This window comes from Haliotis cracherodii, unplaced genomic scaffold, assembly GCF_022045235.1.
Source record: "Haliotis cracherodii isolate W230 unplaced genomic scaffold, xgHalCrac1.p SCAF_2, whole genome shotgun sequence".
Taxonomy (NCBI): domain Eukaryota; kingdom Metazoa; phylum Mollusca; class Gastropoda; order Lepetellida; family Haliotidae; genus Haliotis; species Haliotis cracherodii.
In genome coordinates this window covers 37,418,295-37,441,577 of record NW_027266275.1, presented here as the reverse complement: position 1 = coordinate 37,441,577, position 23,283 = coordinate 37,418,295, and the positions used below count along the sequence as shown (strand labels likewise).

Here is a 23,283-nt window from a genome sequence, read left to right as displayed (position 1 = left end):
GCATGCGTCAATGATTGATGCGCAGACACCTCCACTGTGACAGGCCACACCGAGGAATCATTCTGACACCATGTCATTGCCCAGACCGTCTTCAATCGACAACACAGCACCAGCATTGGTGCCACCAGCAGTGGAGAAGAGTCCTTTCTCAGTCGAGCCGCAGATGGCCGCAGAGTTCAACAGCAGATGGCAGAGAGAGAGTCTGGTTACGCTATGGGGAACGGTATTTGGATGCTTGTGTTGTTGAGAGAGACTCATGGGGTGGTCTGAGCATCATGGTGTGGGGTGGAATTGGTCTTTCACAGAGTGTCGGCCCTGTGGTCTTCCAGAACATCGGTCCAAGGAGAGGCAATGGTGTCACAGCAGTTTGGTCCATTGATCAAGTCTTGAGACCACAAGCCATACCTAATTTGGCACGCCACAACAACGAGTTTTAGCATGATAACGTCTGTGCCCACACTGCCAGAGCAACAAGGGACTTCCTCCAGCAGAGGTGAGGTGAAATGGGGTTTAACGTCGCGTCCAAGATTATTGCACTTATATAGCGACGTGCATGCACGTGTGTGTGTGTGTGTGTGTGTGGCTGCTTGTACTAGTCCGGGCTGATGCTGATTTATAGTGCTAGCACACTGAGATACCATGCCGCAGTTTAACATGAATACCCAACTCAGACACAGTATACTGACTCCGAGCCGACCAGTCCATTTTTTAGCCCCTTAATGCCAAGCGCCAGACAGGGTAACAACAAGTACCATCTTTTAACGTCTTTTGGTAAGACGCGGCCGGAGATAGAACCCCGGACCTTCCGCTCACCGGGCGGACGCTCTACCACTAGACCACGGAGGCGGTCTCCTCCAGCAGAATGGTATCAGAACCATTCAGTGGCCTGCCCTCAGTCCTGATTTAAATCCTATTGAGCACCTGTGGGACAAGATTCAAAGATGGCTGAATGATGTCCGACCAAGGCCGACAACTGCAGCTGAACTGCGTCAGGCGTTCCTCAGGGTGTGGGCTCAAGTGCCTATGGCCTTCATCAACCGCCTCATCCATTCCATGTATCAACGTTGCACCACAGTCATCAATAGTCATGGCGGACACATGAGATACTGACTTGTGATGCCATTTTCTCAGAGACTGGTGTTGTGTTTCACTTTACGAACATTTGACACTTTAGTTTCAACCTTGATGATCAGTTTTGCCAAGTGTCATCTTTTTAATATGTCTCAAAGTATGTTTACAGTTTTTGGACAAATAAGGTTTCTCATATATCTATCCATGGCGACGTTTCTATTGCGGTTTGCGTTCCATAAATGTGAATAGAACAAAAAGGTTGGTGACAAAGTTTCTTCATTCTATAAAGGCAGCATATAATTAATATATTTATATCTTTCCACTGAGAAGAATCAGTTATAACTTACAACTAAAAATATATATGAAAAAGTAGGTAAATACAAAAAGATGAGTTAGGTGGCTAACCAATACATTAAACGTCGCCCATGTTTTATACAGCGTTGTGCAGGAATCTGTCCAGTGGGAGTCAATATTATAGGTCAAGTGACATGCACATATAAAATATATATATATGATGTAAATCTTAGGATATATTTGGACATCAGGAAGCAGTCTGTACAAAGAGGAGCTGTTTCTTAGTGACATACATCAGCTATTATTGTTCATTATTACACAAAACCAATACACATGAACCACAGTGATGCTGAAGTATTCTTACCAATAGCTATAATTCAGTTACCTGCTTAATTGATACAAATATAAATTTGTTTGTTTGTTTGTTGTTTAACGCTCACTCAGCACTATTCCAATTAAGATGGCATCTTGTGAATATAATCAAATCTGGACCAGACGAACAAGTGATTCGTTGGTTGGTTGCTTGTTTTACGCCGCACTCAGCAATATTCCAGCTATATGATGGCGGTCTGTAAATAACCGAGTCTGGACCAGACAATCCAGTGATTAAAATCATAAGCATCAATCCATGCAATTGGGATTGATGACATGAATCAACCAAGTCAGCGAGCCTGACCACCCGATCCCGTTAGTCGCCTTTTACAACAAGCATAGTCGCCTTTTACGGCAAGCATGGGTTGCTGAAGACCTATTCTACCCCAGATCTTCACCGGTGATTGATATAATGAGTAGCACGCCTTGGTGTCAGAGGTATGTTGCCATGCTATCCACCAGGTCAACGAGTCTGACTTGCCTCTTGAGACGAACAGGTTGTTCTAATCTCAAGATGAGATACAATGAAAGACATTAATTGAGTGTTTTCAAATTACTTGGTTTATTTAGGGGGGATATATCCAATCAAGACTTTGTACTGGTCGTCATAACACTGGCGTCTGCAAAAAGGGATTTGCATTGTGACATACTTAGGTCATGTGTAACTGTAGGTCTTCCTGCCTTTTGGCATCAGTCACTGGCTTCCTTTAAGGGATTGCACTGTAATGGAGATCGAGATAACATATATATGTGAGGGAGGGAGTGAGTGAGATGGGTTTTATGTCACTTTTATCAATTTTCCAGCACTATCACAGCATGGGACACCAGAGATGGGTTTTACACATGGTACCCAAGAGGGGAACCAGGACGTTTGGGATGACAAGAAAAGATTTAACCACTAGGCCACTGCCCAATTACATCCCAGATACTTTGAACTGGAAGCTCTGTTCCACAAACTTAGCACCAGAAACATAACAGCTTTTACACATCCATTTTATCTGCGATGGAAACACTTGATGTGAAACAAACTATCAACAGACAATCCGTTGTAATACCCACACAGTTGTAGTGAAGTTTTAATGTTTGTTTGTTGTTTAACACCACTCAGCAATATTCCAGCTATATGACGGCGGACTGTAAAAAATGGATTCTTGACCAGACAATCCAGTGATTGACATCATGCGCATCGATCTACGCAATTGGGATTGATGACATGCATCAACCAAGTCAGCGAGTCTGACCACCCAATCCCGTTAGTTGCCTCTTACGGCAAGCATGGGTTCCTGAAGACCTATTCTATCCCGGATCTTCATGGTTTAAGTATTAATTACATTCCTTAAAATTCAATATACATGTAACACATACAAGGTACCTCCAAACTGTAATAATTCGCCGAAATATCGGTACACCACAATACTTATGGTCATACAATGAGGTTGGCACACTGCCAGTTTGAACAGTATTTTGCATAACAGTATGTTAATAGAACAACATCACCACTTCACTGCGATTCTCTGTGCAGAGTTGCGTCCCTTGGGCACGCCAGAAACCTATGATTGTGGGTTCAAATCATGAATCGTCAAGATTATGTTTCTAGGTTTGTCAGCACCATACCCGTGCTCGTGGGTTTCACCAATGTGTTAAACGTCTGAGACCTGCATCACTTCGGGTTTTCCTCCCACATTAAGCTGACACACCGAGATAAGGCTGGAATACTGTTAAAAGCGGCCTTAAACGCAACTTACTCACTCCTACAAAAACTATTCATTTTTTCTTCACTGCATACAAATGTCAAGCTTGTTTCAATAAACATAATGAACACACTCATAATAGACCATCATCTGAATTACAGTTACAATAGTGTGCCATTCCCTTATTTACTGACAGTAGTATATATACTACTCAAAAAAAGTTAAAGAACACTCGATATTTTCATATAAGGTTAATCTGTCATGTCATGTCATGACAGACTAACTATAGTAACATGAAAAAATAATGTGGTCTTTAACTTCTTTTGAGTAGTGTATATGGATATGAATAATACTTGAAGAAACGTTCCTCTGTCTTGCACCAGCCCCAAACCTGCATTTCATAATCCAACATGGCTTTGACTCTGGGGATATTCTTCAATCACGATAAGCTTATAATGTTACACAGTTCTTATATGTACAACATTTATATGTCAAACTAATTAACATCCATCATGTTTATGGACAAAACACATGACAAATAATGCATACACGTTCAGAACAGCCATTCCAACTTTTGTTCGTAAAGGCAAAGTGCATAAATACAATGACAAGTATACAAAATAGAAATCTGTACAAGGAAGGCAAGCATGATGAAACAAAGCAATGATATCACATATCCAGCAGTAACACGGACTACAGTTTCCATTATCAAGTCCATTAGGCTGCACTAAAACGTTTTTCAGATACCTTTTTCTCAAAAGTGAGGAAAGAGGTTCGACTTTTTCCAAAAAAAAATCTCTGAAAACAAAAGTGATGAGAACTAATAACTTTTTTCAAAAACAACTGGGCACACACTGAACTCATCTTAATACAATGTCTGCTTCATATGATTTTGTTTTGGCAATAGAAATGATGATTTAAACAACCAATGCTTTAGAATATTTCCATTTTCTTAACTGTTATAATAGCCTGATCCCCCTGTCACCAAAGGTTTGTTTCGGAAGTCACATCCTCATCCTCATCTCTCTCATCACTAACTTCGCTCAGGCATGTAATTTGATTGGATGGTAAATAGGCTCTAAATGAACCTGTGGTGGTGACTGGGGCCAGATAGTTGTCCTACCGTATTCAACGTAATAAGTACCCAGGGCGCTCTCAAAATTAGAAATAGGGGGCTAATATTGGAATAAAATTTTGGTGAAAAAAAAAAAAGCAGAGTTGAAAGATCGCAAATTTCGTGGTTTATGCTGACAGCCTGAAATGATATAAAAGCAAAGTCTATGCATATTATACACGACAGATCTATTTTTCCAGAATTTAATTGCCCATAATTAAGGGTGCATATAACACAAGAGTGCGTATTATACACAAATGAATAAGTCTTGCGTATATTGCTCAATCGGATCGGGTGCTAATTGGGATTGTTCACTAGCCAATATATTAGCAAATATTGCCATGGGCGCTTAAAGAGTGGGGCGCATATTACGTTAAATACGGTAACTGAATGGAAACAGAATACCCTTGATTATTAAGTATGCAAGCACTGCCACTCACAAGGTTTTAATGTCATTCCAAGGTAGAAGACAACTTCACTTTGCCATGACATTGTGCCAGATTTGGCCCCATTTATTAGCAATAACTTCTGGCAGTGTGTGTAGAGATTGCTATTTGTCATAAATGCAATAAAACAATATTTTGGGTGACAAAGCATTCCATGATATGGCCTTGCTTAATTTTTCAGTTTCACCTATCAATTTTCAAAATGCATACTGGTACACCCATACACATCAGCATGATCAGCATTGGAAGTTATGAATGAAAGAAAGCTATAAGCCTCATATTATTTAACAACAGCTCTGGAACATTGTTGACTCAAATACCTAGGGATTGTAACATGAATGTCATGTTATCTGTAGTTTGAGTACTCAAATTAGACCACAATGTCCACATTAAACCATGGTATTTACATCAAACCAGTGTGTCCATATTCGACTGTAGAGACACTATTAGACCAAAGTACTCACACAAGAATGTAGTGTCCATATCGGACCATAGTGTCCATATTAGACCATAGTGTCCATATTAGACCATAGTGTTCATATTAGACCATAGTGTCTGTATCATACCATAGTACCCATATCAAACCATAGTGTCCATATTAGACCATAGTACCCATATTAGACCATAGTACCCATATTAGACCAAAGAGTCCATATTAGACCACAGTGTCCATATCAGACCATAGTGCTGATATTGAACCATAGTGTCCATATCACACCACATTACTCACATTAGACCATCATGTCCATATTAGACCATATTGTCCATATTAGACATAAGTGTCCATATCACACACCATAGTACCCATATTAGACCATAGTGTCCATATCACACCACAGTACCCATATTAGACCATAGTGTCCATATCACACCACAGTACCCATATTAGACCATAGTGTCCATATCACACCAAAGCACCCATATTAGACCATAGTGTCCATATCACACTAAAGTACCAATATTAGACCATGGTGTCCACATCACACCAAAGTAGCAATATTAGACCATGGTGTCCACATCAGACCACACTGCCCACATTAGAGCAGCAGATGACGATTCCACTGGGATCATGAAGATATATAATCTAAAATTTAATGTCAAGTTCATGGTGTTTGAGTTGACACGATTTCCCTCTACAGTCTGTACAACATGTACAAGGGTCTGTTCTTCAACCTACAGAAATGTTCATTTGAACTATGTCCCACAGCAGGACAATCTCTGCCAACATCTCATTTGAAGAACCACGCCCACGGTCCAACACATCTGAGTTCAATGATCATTTACAGCCGAGGTTTTAATACTAAGTACATTGATGCATTTATCAAAGATGGTGCATTGTAGCATGACAGGTGTGTTGCCATGCCTGAGTCAAGGTATGGTTCATGTATCATTAAATTTATGACAAACCATCTTATTCCTAGGGAATGATTTTTCATGCCAATTTGATATTGTTTTATAACTGAAGGAATATATAAAGCAATCGACCAACTGTTGGTAACTTATTAGAAGTACTTAGATCTCAGCACTGTCAAATTGTGACATGGAATGAACTTAGCATGAAACTGTCTTGAAATTGATATTTCTTCAACAAGTTTAACATGTCATGGCTTGGAAAAATATGTACAAATTCCCATAAAAAATGTTCAGAATATCTGAATATGTCTCCTTGTACGTTAAACTTAAATATAAATAAAAAACTCTCCTGAAATCCAACCTAATGTTATCTACATAATGTCACAGTATTCTTTTGTTGTGACAAAGTTTTTAAATGTTATTATTTCCAACAAAACCTGAAAACATATATATGAAATCATGTATTTTCATATATTATGCATGTCCTCTTGTTTGATACAGGAACAATCTCGTAAACATCTAGCAATGTTTGAGTAAAGTATCAGGACACTTTCAGTTTGTTCTGAAAATATTGAAAGATCGTGTAGGGGCTAGGTAATGGCCACTCGAACTGGTTGGGCACCACCCCGTCGCACTTGGACTCGAAGAATGAAAACATGGGGAACCAAACTCGGGTGCGCTCAGCGTCCTGCTGCATGAGTGAACGGTTGTTGGCGAGGGTGTGGTAGTACATGAACAGCCGGGAGCTGAGGTAGAAGGAGATGAACACGTCAATGGAGTAGTGCTCGTGGGCGGCCAAGATGAAGAATATGCCGAAGACATTCAGCACCCATGACATCATGTGAAGAAGGTAGGCCTTCTGTTGGGGTGTATCTGAAACAAACAGGTTCATATCAAGATTACATGTATTTAGCTCCAAAGTTTCAAGATGAGGCTACATAAGCATCTCCTTAAATTGAGAGTTAAAATGACTACATTCTCTTGACAACCCCAAATTACAATTACCGTATTTGCCCTAATCATGCTAATAAGAGCTCTGCTGTAATGAGTGCACCATCACCAACTTCCAGACCAATATGTAAATAATCTTTGTAAGCGCTCCCACATAACACCAAAGATTTATATGACAGTCAGTACTTTCTTGTGTCTATTGCAGGTTTTCTTACAGAAGCATAGAAGAGGTATGTAGTTGCCTAGTAACTACTAATAGTATTTTAGACCATGTCAAAGTGTGATGGTGCTTATTATGGCAAATACAGTATTTTTTTCTATTTCTGAATTAATCACCATTAATTGTCAATTAAACATGCATTTTAATCACCAGCATCTAGATGAGGCCATAACACAATGTGTGCAAGACAGGCCTTTAGTAATGTCTGAAACAGTTGCAACAGGGCTTATTCAACGAATTGCTTAGAATGCCACATCTTCCTATCTTCACATGAGTGAATGAGTGAGTTGGGTTTAACGCTGCTTTTAACAGTATTCCAGTTATATCGCGGCATGTCAGCTTAATGTGGGAGGAAAAACCGAAGTAATGCAGGTCTCAGACGTTTACCACTTCGATGAAACCCACGAGCATGGGTATGGTGCTGACAAACCTAGAAACATAATCTTGACGAACCATGATTCGAACCCACAATCATAGGTTTCTGGCGTGCCAAAGGGATGCAACTCTGTACAGCGAATTGTGGCACCCGTGCCCCCTAATTCACATGAAGAAAAGAACATAAAAACACACAAAAACCAGTTTGGTGTATCTGAAGCAGATTACCATGGCAACAGATTACTGAAAAGATAGTTCCACCTCAGAACTCGCCACAGATGGACATGCTGTCAACATGTCAATAAACTAATTAATATATGTGCATCTCCAGTGTGCCAAAAACCTTTGTGTGAGACTGCCCAATCTGTCTCAGGGACTTTTACAGCACATTGTTTGTCTGAATGTATGCACCATTATCTTAATGACATGACGAGACCAAAAGACATTTACTAGATATGCTAACTCGGCATATTACAAGTTGCTAAGTTGCAGACTGTTCTGATGACGATTAGGAGATAAACATAGTAAATACGGTGTTTCCTCACCAGCTCACTATTGCGCCCTTCAATATAGCGCAAACTTGGTTGTAGTGCGCGGTAACGTATGGCTCCCAAAATTTACTTACATTTTTAATAAACTCAAGTTTAACATTTGACTAAATGTTTTTCCCCAGTCTCAAAACAAATCTTCAGCTGATCACCGAGAGCGCATAACACCAAATACCAGTCAACAAACCGGAACTGAAATTTGCAATTTAATCCCATTATTATACTACCTGGTTATAAAATCGTGTTCAATGTATATCTGGACGTATTTTTGTGATATATTTATGTAATTTTATTCAAAATTTCATTCAATATTGTTTACATTAATTTTGGTGAAATATTGTGTGAGGGATTTACAGCAACCACAGTCAGATTATTGCTATTGACACCTTGAAACAAACTTTGGTTGCCAGAGAACGGATACATTTATAATAAATGCCATACTGTGACTCATTAAAAGTCACATTTTAAATTGCACCCCTTTCCTAAGCGTTCTCAAAAAGCTGCGAGAAGTACTCTGTCTGCAATATGACACCATGTTACAATGGAAGATGTCATATGCTTCCATGACAACAGAACAGTCAGGAAAAGAATTTGAATGCAGCTCTCCCCCAACCCCCCAATTTCCAGGGTTTTAATCCCATTTAACAGATGTCTACTGTTGGTTAGGGCGTTCTTCATTCACAGTGACACATCCATGTTCACACACTGACAGTGAGTTGGAAGAGGTGCTGGCCTATTTTCAGCCATCAAGCGTCTTTAGAATACAAAGAGCATCTTTAGAATACAGGACCATAACTGCTTGTTAGGACAATCTCTACAGTAGGTCATGTGTCTCAAAGAAAAGAAATCAGTTTTTGTAACAATCCGCCAGACGCGACGCAAAGAAGGATACATTTGGTGGAGAGTCAAACACTTCTATAGGACATGCCCCAACATCATGAATTAACACGAACCCTCAGGCAGTTATTCTAAAAAAGTAACCTCGCAAAACACAAATGTCCTTTTCTAGCAAACTTTTTCAAATCCTATTTGTGACCTTGAAGATCACAAAATGTATGTTAAAACTGACTCTTCCATAATAATTGCCCCTTACTTGTTGTATGTTTTTTGTTAGTTTGTTGTTTAATGACATCATGAGCATCGATCAATTGGGATACGATAACATGCATCAACCAAATCAACAAGCCTGACCACCCGATCCCGCTAGTCGTCTCTTACGACATGCATAGTTGCCTCTTACGGCAATCATGGGTTTCTGAAAACCAATTCTAATCTGGCGAGGTGAGGTAATTATTGCACTTATATGTATGTGTGTGTGTGTAGCTGCTTGTACTAGTCTGGACTGATGCCGATTTACAGTGCTAGCACACTGAGATACCATGCCGCAGTTAAACATGAATACCCCACTCAGACACAGTATACTGACTACGAGCGGACCAGTCCTTGTTTTAGCCCCTTAATGCCGAGCACCAGACAGGATAACAACAAGTACCATCTTTGAACGTCTATTGGTATGACGCAGCTCCGGGCGAACGCTCTACCATTAGACCACGGTGAGGTGAAATGGGGTTCAACGTCGCGTCCAAGATTATTGCACTTATATAGCGACGTGCATGCATGTGTGTGTGTATGGCTGCTTGTACTAGCCCGGACTGATGCCAATTTATAGTGCTAGCACACTGAGATACCATGCCACAGTTTAACATGAATACCCCACTCAGACACAGTATACTGACTCCGAGCGGACCAGTCCTTGTTTTAGCCCCTTAATGCCGAGTGCCAGACAGGGTAACAACAAGTACCATCTTTTAACGTCTTTTGGTATGACGCGGCTGGGGATCGAACCAGGCGGACGCTCTACCATTAGACCACGGAGGGGGTCCAATTCTAATCTGAATCTTCATGGGTCTACTTGTGTTATGAGTCATTATGACACTGATATATACACTAAACTAAAGACCACAATAAAAATGATGAGGGTGATCCAGTGCAAAGGGACAGAAGTTGATAATATTAAAATAAAATTGATTAAACAAATACAATACAATAATATCATGACAATTACACAAATTATAATAACTTTTTCACCATGTTAAACACATCAACAGTAAAAAGACTCTTCCTGATATGTTGGATTAATCTGACCACCTTAATCATGTTCAAATAGACCAAAATATTTCTATTGATAACTTTCCTATTCTGCCCACATCTGTACAATAATAATGATCCATCTCTAACATCTCTAACCTATAATTTCACGACCAGTGAATAATTACTTTGCAAATAATTTTCTCCTGGAGTTATTGCATATGTATTACCTGAAAATGATTACAGGTAGCAAGTCTACATTAGCAAGTGTGGAGGAACAGCATCTGTACCAGACTGTGGAGTATTGAAGGTGGTTCTGTTGGTAAGGGCTTCATTCATATTTTTGAAACATTTGAATCTTTAACATTTGTGCTAGTTTTTTTGTTTCATGTTTGCTGTTTAATGCCACACTCAGCAATATTCCAGCTATATGACAGCGGTTTGCTAATTATTGAGTCTGGACCAGACAACATCATGAGCATTGATCCATGCAATTGGGATACGATGACATGCATCAACCAAGTCAGCGGGCCTGACAATCCGATCCCGTTAGTCATCTCTTAGACAAGCATATTTGGCTTTTACAGCAAGCATGGGTTGCTGAACATGTATTCTACCCCGGATCTTCACGGGTAGTTTAACATTTGTAAAAACATCTGGAAGGCAGATTAACTATAGTAATATGAAATAAATTAGTCCTTAACTTCTTTTAAGAAGTATATAACATGCTCTGATAGGTGCCTACAGGAGCCTACTGTCAGCGAATTAGGTAATCACTGGAGCATTAGAAATTAGAACAAATTGCTTCATGTCAATGTACACATTGTATAGAGCTATCATCTGCAGAGAGCATACATCAGGCCTTCAACAGAATCAACCTTAATTCAACACAAAGCTTCAAATTCATAAGTGCAAGTACTAATAATCATTCTGATCCCTTATGCAATAAATTTCTCACACAGAGACACCCAACCTACTCCAAATGCTCTTCTGAAAGATTTTATTTTCAAATGAATAAAATTAAAGAAAACAGATGACAAAGACTTCAGGGAAACACAAGCCATCGTGCTATGAAGTCTAGTTAAACACAATGACCGCAGCACATGTTTCTATTTCCCTCTGAATACCACAACACAGAGAGTGACATATGAACTATAGTCTGAAATTCACTGAATCATCCTCCACAGCTGTTGCCATGGGATCACAAAGGGCAAAGGGAGTGCACTCCTCCAGCATTACCTTCTGCCAACATGTGTTCACCATTTGTAAAGCTCTCACATTCAATGGCATGGTGATGGCTCAGCATACGTTATTTGCTGCTTGTTTGCTCACATTAACCTGTTTACATACCTGCTGAAAACATGTCGACATAGAGATACTCTCGAACACATGTCAGTCATACTATACTGCAGCCAAACTAACATCTAGTTTTTTTAACAAGTTGCTTTATGGATCAAACGTACGGTAATTAAATTTTCCTTACTGAATTTGTTTCTTCAATAATGAAATAAACTTCAAAATAGGTCAATTTTGAATGGGAAATAATATCTCAATCATGGTGACTTGGGGGAAGGAACCCTCTTTTTCTTTCTTTTCACCTGAAAATTGCTTTTGGTATTCACATTGTTGTTTTTTTAAATTATATTTCTATTTCAACACCAACCAAGCCTTTAGGTTTGGAAAAAAATTGGGAACCAAGAAATTAAACAACAGTTTTGTACAAATATCTGCACTGAGAAGTGCACTTTTGGGATGAGATGCATATCCAACCATGTTCAATGAATATTAAATTTTCATTTCAGATGGAAATATAATCATGATAATATCAGCCATTTGCATTTTAATGAGAATTTTATCAAGGTATGGAGGTGAGATCAAAGGTGCTGCAAACCAGCAATTTTTTGTCTTGTGAACCAACCCCATCTTCCCGAGGCAAGGGAACTGACTATTAAGTCCAGTTTCCACCCTTGCCAAACTAGCCTGCAATTATGGAGTTACCCCCGGTATATCTTGGCTGCACTAACAAGTATATGCATTGTCTAATCAAAATCGCACAATGAAGTCGACAACCCGGTTTGTAAAGAACATGGATTTCAACTGGCAGATTTAAGTCGACTGCAGGATTTGCAGGATTTGACTTGTACTGTCAACTGGCAACAACAGATATTTTGCAAATCTTTTCAGTATTTTATAATCAAGGTGCTCACATAACTTTTCTGCACTTCGTGAAATAAGACCCATTTTAAAACAATATATATCTTGATCATCGATCAGATTGTCTTGACTGGGCACCACCATTTTGTTTGAAACAAATGCAAGCGATATGAGAGGTGGAATCTGATTGATCATTGAAGGGACATAACTCGTAATAGCCACTTTTTGGCAAGGGTGGAAACTTTGAGTCAGTTAACTCCCTTGCCTCGGGACGATGACCATCCCCGTCAGTAAGAGCAAACACAGAGACAGAGTTACTTCATTGGTACACAAGTCATCACAGAGTCAGTCACATTGTAACCATGTTGGGAATCGAACCCGGGTCTTCGGCGTTGGTACACATGAAGTGAAGCATTTCACTACATACATTATTGACATGCTTTGCCCCCTATAGATCAGGGGACTCTGATATGGAGGCCAGGTTAGTTTGGCTGCTAAGAAGGACTTCAATGTTCAATAACCTTGCAAGTGGGCAACTGCCAAAGATAGTTAATAAGGCTTTAAGTACACACTCACATTCAGTGATGAAAAAGTTAAGAAGAGTGATGATGGCCGTGTGTCCACTGAACATGTAGTCTCCGCAGGTCCGGACTCCCTGCAGGGTCATACCACATCCTTTCCAGATCTCAAAAGCTCTCTCCAACTTCGTCCAAAAGCTGCCATAAGTCTGAGGGTAAGAAACACAACTGGTGGTAGAGGGGGAACCCAACTTTTTAGAGCTGTTCTTGTTTGTTTGTTTATACATATGACGCAGTCATCAATATTCCATATATCATAGCAGTTTGACAGATAAACCAGTGAATGATACGACTGATATCACACTGCTGTGACATCATTCAAAGACAAGTGATGTATTGCCAGCCTGTAGTCATGGTCATGGTAGATATAATTTGTTTGTTTGTTGTTTAACGCAACACTTAGCAATATCCCATTTATCATGTCTATAAGACGACGGTCTGCAAATAATCTATTCTGGACCAGACACAGTGATTGACATCATGAGCACCAATCCACCCAATTGGGATATGACGATATGCAACAACCAAGTCAGCGAGCCTGACCACCCGATCCCGCTAGTCGTCTCTTACGACATGCATAGTTGCCTCTTACGGCAATCATGTGGTTTCCCACAGATCCCAATTATTATATCAAGTATTAATCTTAATACTGCTGGTTGACAGGATAGATCAATCTCATTATCAGATCTTATACTCTGACAGAAGCCTCTCTGTGTTAGCTGCATCCCTTATACACTCCTTGAGATAGGTCAACAACCCATATTGTTATACCTCTATTAAGAATCTTGCAATTCCATTGGTTAACCTGTACCACGTGACGAAACAATATAATTCCATGTAGACATCGAATATTGACTCATGATCAGTATTGACCTGTCACGTCATGAATATTGACACGTCTGCTAGAAAACAAAAAGGCGTCTGGTACAAACATTTTACGGTTCGCAGCTTAGTTACTGTAATGAAACAGAGGGCAGTTTAAAGACTTCATAAACTTTAAAGTGAACTTCGGTCCAACAAAACAAATGATTACTCTTGATGAGATAAAAAAAAGCCCAAACAAGGACCCACGGATCCTACCCCTTTGGTGCTCTGAGCGGGCTGCAGCCTCGGTATGGTCAGACCACCTCAGGGGTCGGGTTATTGGGTCCTTGTTTTGGCACATTGACCTCGTCATGAGTAATTATTCATATAATGTAAATCCCTGCATGAACGTCATGGGCCTACCTTGCCACTACACTGAAGGTGTGCTCCGGGTACAGACAGCGAGGTGATGAACATTGTTATACATCGCAGCAGGAAGATAGTGCCCGCCAATGAAAACATCCTCCTCATCAAGATGAATCTTGTAGAAACAGAGAAATAATAACATCAATTGACTACTCCATCATCAAGCTTCAGACAGATCTTGACAAGTGACTCATGTTTAAAAATGGTTTCAGTAGAATTGGTCGAAGGACTCGCATACAAATTGTTCAGATTTGATTGCTGCTTAACACCATTCACTGTTGTATACCAGCAAACTTTTTCTCCAACCTAGTTCGGCAAAGGTGGAAACGGGACTTTTATAGTCAGTTAACTCCCTTGCCTCAGGAAGATGACCAGTGATTGACATTAGGACCATTGTCCCAATATTGTTCAATCAAGTAATTCCCTGAAACTGACCATCCAATCCACTAGTTGCCTCTTACAATCTGCATAAGTTGTTGGGTACTTCACATTTAACCTAGAAATCACGTCTGGGGGGCATACTGTTTAGAAATGGAGGGTCATTTGGTATTTTTCAGAGAAGTCAAAATATTCAATGACAAAGATCCCCTAGCAATCTGAAGCACTCAAGTTCTTGACATAAATGTCTCATAAACAAGACTCAAAGACAGATAATGTATTCTTCCTTGTATAAACCTACCTATGTTTGTGGAAGAACAGGATTGCGCACCACATCAAAGAAAGAGTTAACCCAACCAACTCGCAGGCTTCAAACGCCCATGACACATAGGGCATATTATCCAAGAAGAAGTCTGGTAATGGTGGAAACTTCTGCATGTCGGGGACTCTGTCATGGACAACCACCATCACAAGTGCTGTCAATAGCGTCACCGCGAACACATACACAAAACTCAGGACAGTCTTCCAAATCTCGGGATCAAGACTCTGGGAGCACCTCCCTCGAAGGCTGGGGCTCCCCATGGCACTCTGGGCATATTCCCAGTCACTGCTGTTGCTGATGTTGAGACGAGGAGGGCTGTAGATGTTGGTACGGTTGTCACCAACTGAGCCATTAAGATGTGCAAAGCTGCGGAGCTCGGCCTGATTTTCCTGATGTAGAATGTTGATCTTGATGACGAGTCGTTTGACATCACCAAGTACTGGGATGTTGAGGGGAGGCCGTCTCAGGTCGTCTTCTGTGAGAGACAACAGGGCCAATCCATCGATCTTGTGCTCTTCGCACAACAGTTGTCTGTAGCGTGTGAAGTTGTTTGCCTCCAGCCATTGTTCCACGTCCTCACAGGACCAGTTGACTACGTCCGTCATCACACTGCAATAGGACAACCATTCAATACTTTATAAGTGTATAATGCAGAACGACCCCGTCTAAATCATTTATTCCCAATCATAGCTAAACATGCTAAACATGTGAAACTGCCTAGATAAAGAATTTTCCATATTAACATGATTAAAATGTGAGTTCATGCCAATTTCAAAAGTATTTCAGTTCACGATATGTCGTTTTAATGTGAGAGGAAAGCCTGAAGTGACTACATGTCTTGGACATTTACTGCTTTGGTGGAACCAACAAGAATGTGCATCGTGCCAACAAACCAATCTCCATAATCAGGGCAAATCAGGGACTAGAACCCATGATCATAGGATTATGGCACACCAAAGGGACAGTGGATTGTGGGGTAACGGACCAACAAATCATTATTCCAGAGTAATGTTCCTATGTGTATATTATGTAAGCACTGCAATTAAACAAAACACCAGAAAGCGGGGTTAATAATAATATATATATTAAAAGGGTTCAGATTAACAATGTGATTAGTGCACTTTTTCAATGTTGTAAACATGACTTTGTACCTTGAATAAAAACTGAATAAAAAAATGACTTCCTTGTGATTTTCTGGGATTTGTTCTTGCCAAGAAATATTTTCTGAATTATTATGATATAATCCAGTTGTTTTGTCAGATGATCATATCAAATTGACAAAATGGGTAGAATGTACATGACATACTTTGTAGGCACCTATCTATGAACTGTACATGCAGTAGAGATTTATAAATTCTGTACATATATTTCTCAATTGATGAACAAGTTGTGTTAAACTTAAATGTTTTAAGCTGTGGCAGGGGTCTCAGGGTTTTTCCCATTTCTGGATGGATACAAATGGTAGTTAGCAAGCTGACCAGGTTGACATAATCATGGTAACAGTGAGAACAAAAGGAGTCCCAGCAAGTTAATGGAGGTTCATATACGTTATGCAACCAAAGCCTGTCACCATGGTCACATGAAGCCTTAAACATGCTATGAGTTAATGGAGGGCAGAGGAAGGGGGAGGCCTGGTGGTTAAAGCTTTGGCTTCTTTTGACAAAGACACAGGTTTGCTTCCCACATTGGTGGGTACTTTGTGTGGAGCTTATTTCCGATGTTCTGCAAATTGCTTAAAGTGGCATTAAGCCCTATTCACTTGCTCACATGTTGAGTGTTGGATAAGTAAAGGTTCATAAGATATTCTACCATGAATTTGGAAATTACTCGATTCTGACTCAATCAGAGGCTATGAAATCACAATAAACCCCCTCGATTGAAACAGCTGGTTTAGTTGGAATACAAACATGGAAAATATTTGGTGATGCTCAGTTAATGGTACACATGCTTTGCAAATCCTGCAATCGACCGAAATCTGCACGGCAGTTTACGCACAGGATGTCGATTTCATTACGTCATTTTGATTGGACTATGCATAGACTCGTTAGTCCAACCAAAATATAACTCCATAATTCCAGCCTAGCTTGGCAAGGGTGGAAACTGGGCTTCATTTGTCAGTTAAATCCCTTGCCTTGGAAAGATGATACTTCGTGGGAATCACATCCATCAAACTTAATGTATCCATATGGTGCCCTGACAATTTGTTAAAAAATAGTTCTAAACAGTGCTAGTCCTTCACATTTAAAAAAAATTTGGGTTAAAATTTAATGATTTACTAATTGTAGTAAAGGTTGTTTTGCATAAGTTTAATTTGACCATATTGAAAAATACAATGTTTTTGGTACAATGTTTCTTAAATAGTTTTGTAAAAAAATATACCTTATTCGATGTAATAAGCGCCCGGGGCGCTCTCAAAATTAAAAATAGGGGGCTCTTATTAGAATATTCTTCTGGTGAAAAAAAACCCAGCTGAAAGATAAATTTAGCGGTTTATGCTGACAGCCTGAAATGTTTATATATGACAGATATATTTTTCCAGAATTTAATTGGCCATAATTAAGGGTTCATATAGCACACGTGTGCGTACAATACACATATAAGTCTTGTGTATATTAAACAATCGGAAGGGGTGCTAATTGGGATTGTTCACTAGCCAATATATAAGCAAATATCGCCATGGGCGCTTATTAGAGCGGGGCGCTTATTATGTCGAATACGGTATTGTGCATGTTAAATGGTCTTAGCATGTTTTGAAAATTTTCTTTTTCATAAATCATACCTGAACACATAAATCATTTAAATAAATATTTTTCCAGCAAGTGTTATAACATATATATATACCGTTAGCATGATAAGGTTATAACACAGCATGCAACCTACCAGTGATTCTCAGCCTTGTCAACTAAAATATTGGGGGAAATTCCAGAAAGATTTGTGAATCAAACAAATAGCTTAGTCAAACATTCAACATGCTGATGAATATAAAGAGACATTTCCTGAACTTTGGACTAGCCTACAAAACTATGGTTCACACAACCTTTGACCTTACTGACCTTTGTCCCCAGTATACACTAGGCAGGTGGACAACAAGAGTGCTATTGCACTTATAAATGTAGGTTTGTGATACTGATAGAGTTGGACTTCCAAGCCTTAATATTGTTATACTAGGTAGATAAGATTTCATCAGGTGTAAATGGATACTTTACATAATAATACTTTGGGATTATATCTTAAACCCTATCCAGGCAGGCTAATCTGTTTACTAGTTTAAGGTTAGGTTTGTCCAAAAGTTGAAAAAAGTTAAACATGTTAAATAGAAAACAATTTGGAATTTGTGTTTGAATAAAAATGTACCTTTTTACATTGTCTTGTTTAACTGTTTGATTGTCATTCCAGAAGTTGGTGCGTAAATATAAAAATATACAACTTTATGTTTTGTTTGTTTGTTTCTTATACAACTTAAATTTATCATGTTTATATTCAGTAAAGTTTTCTAAATTCAAACCAGACAAAATATTACTTTCTCTTATTTTTCGATATCTTGGAATATTGAACAAGTAAATATGAGCTATTTTTTTACTAGAAAAATACCTGATGGATAGAGTGAGTGAGTGAGTGAGTATGGTTTTACGCTGCTCTTAGCAATATTCCAGCAATATTCCAGCAATATCACGGCGGGGCACACCAGAAATGGGCTTCACACATTGTACCCATGTCAGGAATCGAACCTGGGTCTTCAGCGAACGCTTTAACCACTGGGCTACCCGACCGCCCCCCTGATGGATAGAAAACTGACAGACACAATACATAGTTTTTTAAATGGCTTACAGATTTTTGCTAATCAATTACCTTGAGTCAGTCAAAATAAATAGTTAAATATATTTTTGAAGCTGAAAATTAGATATTAGATAACTTTGTGGAACAGAGCCCAATTGGTACAGTAAGCCCAAGAGTGATGCCTGCATCAGATATAATCCCATTACTAAGTCATAAACATGGAAGGATTTTCTCACTTACAGAGGCCTGGCTGCTGCATTGAACACAAGCTTCCTAGAAAACACTACTGTGATGATTAATACACAGATATTGATAGTGCTGGGTCCATGCTAGGTAATTGATTGCCATGGGCTGAGAGGCCATGTGCTTCTGTCTCAGTGGTGGGTGGAGCCATCAGTGGACAAGAGCCACAGACTCAACATTACCAGGATGACCTACCAGCCAACAACCCAAGTGATGGAAACTGCCAATATCGGATAACTTTCTGTGCACGAATCCTTTTTGCATGCTCACATATCTTCACAAAACACTGACAAACTTGATCAATGCTTGTGAAATTTGATCACTGCCACCAACTTAAATATCTGCTACATGTAGTTGAATGGTGCAATATCTAGAGATTATGCACCTACCAAAAAATTACTTTGGCAAATGTATTGGTTAAAATTACAACTGAAGTAACTAGTTTGCCAGTCGGTTATCAATCGTGAGTGCCAACTGTTGCCGTTAATTAAATATTATTGACTTGTTACTTCTTTTCATTTATTTAGAAATTGTATTCTGTTAATAATATCCCCATATTATATACTGTAAATGAGTGCATATCATATATCTGACAACTGTCAAGCTTTGGTTTCAAACTTGGCTAGTAGATTCTATCTAATGTTCTAGACTTATTTGCTAGTGTCTATTTTCTATGAATGTCAAGCCCTGTGCATGCTGTGCAAACACTCACACTACAGCATATTATTGTGCTTGTTGTTTATTGCCGCACTCAGCAGTATTCCAGCTTTAGGCCGGTAGCCTGTACATAATCAAGTCTGGACCAAACAAACCAGTGTATGATATTATGAGCAACATTCAACGCCATCTGGGTACAATGACACACTATCAACCAAGTCACTGAGTCTGACCACCCAACCAATAACAGCCTCTTACAACCAGACCCGTGAAGATCCGGGGTAGAATAGGTCTTCAGCACTCATGCTTGCCGTGAAAGGCAACTATGCTTGTCGTAAGAGGCGACTAACAGGATCAGGCTCGCTGACTTGGTTGAAATACTTAGGTTGTTTATTGGTTTCTTGTTTAATGCTGCACTCAGCAATATTCCAGCTATATGACGGCGGTCTGTAAATAATCGAGTCAAGACCAGACAATCCAGTGATTGACATCATGAGCATTTGGGATCGATGACATGCTTCAACCAAGTCAGCGAGCCTGACCACCCGATCCCATTAGTCGCCTTTTATGACAAGCAGGGTCACCTTTTACAGCAAGCATGGGTTGCTGAAGACCTTTTCTACCCTGGAATCTTCACAGGTCTGAAATACTTAGGACACTTTGATGTGCCATAAACACAAGTAAAGACTCAAACACACTAAATGCACCAACACTGATTAAACAGTACCAAAACAGTAGCTTGCAACACCAAATCTTAATGTCATGGACAAGCCTACATTCACCTTGAATGACATGATCGTGATTTTATTTCTGTCCCAGACACAAAATGAAAGTCAATCCCGAGGATGTTAGCCGAGGAAGGCTAAGATAGAAAACGTATGACCAAGAGCATCAACAGTAATTGCATAAAGAGATGGAGAGTTACTGTGGCAACCAACATCTGCTGCTGAAACATCCTAGTTTCACAGAAGAATTACACCCGGTTTGCAGAGCTTGTGATAAAGCAAGCATTCTTGCCCATGGCAAATGCAATGCTTATCCATGCCCCCATTCGCATGATGAATTTGTCACAAACTGATAAGAAGTCCTTTTCCCTAAAATTAAGATTTCAAACTGAAGAAAATATTATACTTTAACCCTGTGTGAAATGTTTCAACAGTGCTAGCCAGCCAGATTAGCTAGCTAATTTTTTCCAGGTAACTTCAGAGTTAAGTAGCCAATTGTTTTACCCTACCAGACGCAAGGAGAAATCAGTTGAAAATGTATGAAAATGTATGAAAACATGAGATACATAAGACAATATGATGCATTTGGATACCGCTTAAGGAAAGTCATCTGTCTGTAGTAAGCTGTGACAGCCGACTTACAAGCAAAATTACTGTTTTCAGAAATTGTTTCTATTTTGCAAGTGGCCTGTTTCTTTTTGATATGGGGAAGGAAGGTTTATATGTTGCTGCTCACAAGACAGAAAATTAAGCAAGCCAACCTAGCCAACGAAGCTACCTAGATTTTATTTTCAATGGCCAGAAAGAAAAAGTAACCACAGGTTATCGGGCAGGCACTTGTATCAAACGCAAAGACAATTGCTTGGTTACCTAACCAAATGTCATGGAATCGCTTGCAATGTATTTATCTAAATAAATTCCATTGTTATTAAGACCCACATGTCCCTAAAAGTGCCTACACCCCAACAATAACTACCAAGAATTCGACATCAGCCAGTCACAAAGCATAGTGTCTTATAGCACCAGTTTCAAACTGTCGACTTCCATTTCAGGCAAAAAAAATTAAATTCAAGATTTGAAAACTGAACAAAACAAGTTCTGGGATGTCTAACACATGGCAGAGATGAGATGGCAGTACTTCACACGGGTGATGGAAAGTCTATTCCGTTCGAAATGTTTATTGTATTGAAGCAATGGTTGACAGCAGTTGTTGTACAGCACAGATTCAGGGATGTGAGCAGGTTTTCCCGAAAAAAAAAGAGGAAAAGTCTAGGGGGGTCTGGGAGCATGCCCCCCCCCCCCACCCCCCCGAAATTTTTAAAACATTTGATTGCATTTTAAGCAATTTCGTGCAGTTTGGACAACATTCACACCAAGAAATGTAATAAGTCAATGGCAAAAGTCAATAAGTCAAATAAACAAGATAGCAGATGCAGTAAAATTTCGAAGTTAAATCAGTACTTTTGAAAAATCGGGCATAGCTTTTGCGCAGGTCTGGGAGCAATACTGCCATAAACTTCAACCCCCATCCCCTAGACACAAGGACAATTGTCACAAGCGTGCAATGTCTGACCCTTTCCCCATATTGAAGCATATTGAAAAAAACTTTCCTTGTACTTACCTTTTGATGAAAAAAACAAAACTCCATTGCAAACATAAGACATTAATACAACATATATCCCCATGACATGGGGTTTTGGACGCTGAAGAAACATTCATTGTTTTCTCATTTATCACATGAACAACTGTAAAACATCTCATTCACCTACAGGCTAAAAGACAACTTTATCTTAAAAACAAGCAATCAGCTGACTCTGAGTATTTACAATTTCTGTGTGACGCCACACCCCACGTTATAGTGCAAGTATTCGTGATAGAAAACGTATGATGTCCGAAAACCTATGCTGGTGAAAGCTCTGATCGAAAAGAGGACAATCCGCGTCGGTTGTTCGGTTTTCGATCATATTTTTCGGAGTGTTTTTTTATAATTTTTTATTATTTTTTTTATGTGGAAGATGATTTTTTCTGAGGACTACTGTTTTAAATAACGCGATTTTCCGCGTTTCCGCGGAGATTTCACATCCCCGAAGATTGCATGATTACAACAGATCTGGGTGACCCATAATGGGATGTCCTCAGCTCTTTGTTTTGCGGTAATGAGATTGTGTGTGTGTATCAATGCACATGCAAACAATGTCAGTAAGAGTAATCATTGCAGCTGTCTGAAACAATCAAATGCCTGTATATCAGTCAGCGATTATCCAAAGATTAATACTTCTGGTTCGGGATGTCTGAAAAGTATTAAGCCTAACTTTGTAGGACGTTTTGTACATCCATAACAGCTTGCATGTATTACGTACAATACTTCATGGAGATGTCATGATATGACAATCTCCTGATGTAATATGTATCCCAATACTTTGTTCAAGATATGTTAGATATCATGATCTTTAATTTGGGGCAATTTTGCTTGAATTTCTATATTTCACAAACACCATCAAAAAGACTTAAAACTTCCCGAATATCTGGTCTCATATTTGAAGATAAAAATGTCTCATTTCACAGTGTTTCAAACAATACTTGAATATGTAAATTGAGTGTCAACACCAGTAAGAAAAAAAAATAGAACAGAATTTAAGTCTTAAAACTACTAATAATGATAAAATTGTTTAATAAAATGTAGGAAGGAACCATTT

The 23,283-nt window shown here is 39.2% G+C and overlaps 1 protein-coding gene across 2 annotated transcripts in view; it reads right to left on the bottom strand.

The window, feature by feature from the left end:
- Nucleotides 1-571: 571 nt before the first annotated feature.
- The window catches only part of LOC139468061 (sphingomyelin synthase-related protein 1-like), a 30,248-nt gene continuing 7,536 nt past the window's right edge, over nucleotides 572-23,283 (bottom strand). For both annotated transcript variants that reach the window (XM_071249764.1, XM_071249763.1), the window contains exons 2-5: nucleotides 15,165-15,794; nucleotides 14,483-14,600; nucleotides 13,254-13,404; nucleotides 572-7,214 (exon numbers count right to left, since the gene is read on the bottom strand). In XM_071249764.1, the coding sequence (XP_071105865.1) occupies nucleotides 6,883-7,214; nucleotides 13,254-13,404; nucleotides 14,483-14,600; nucleotides 15,165-15,790 (1,227 nt within the window). In that variant the 5' untranslated portion in view covers nucleotides 15,791-15,794 and the 3' untranslated portion in view covers nucleotides 572-6,882. The remainder of the gene's footprint in view (nucleotides 7,215-13,253; nucleotides 13,405-14,482; nucleotides 14,601-15,164; nucleotides 15,795-23,283) is intronic.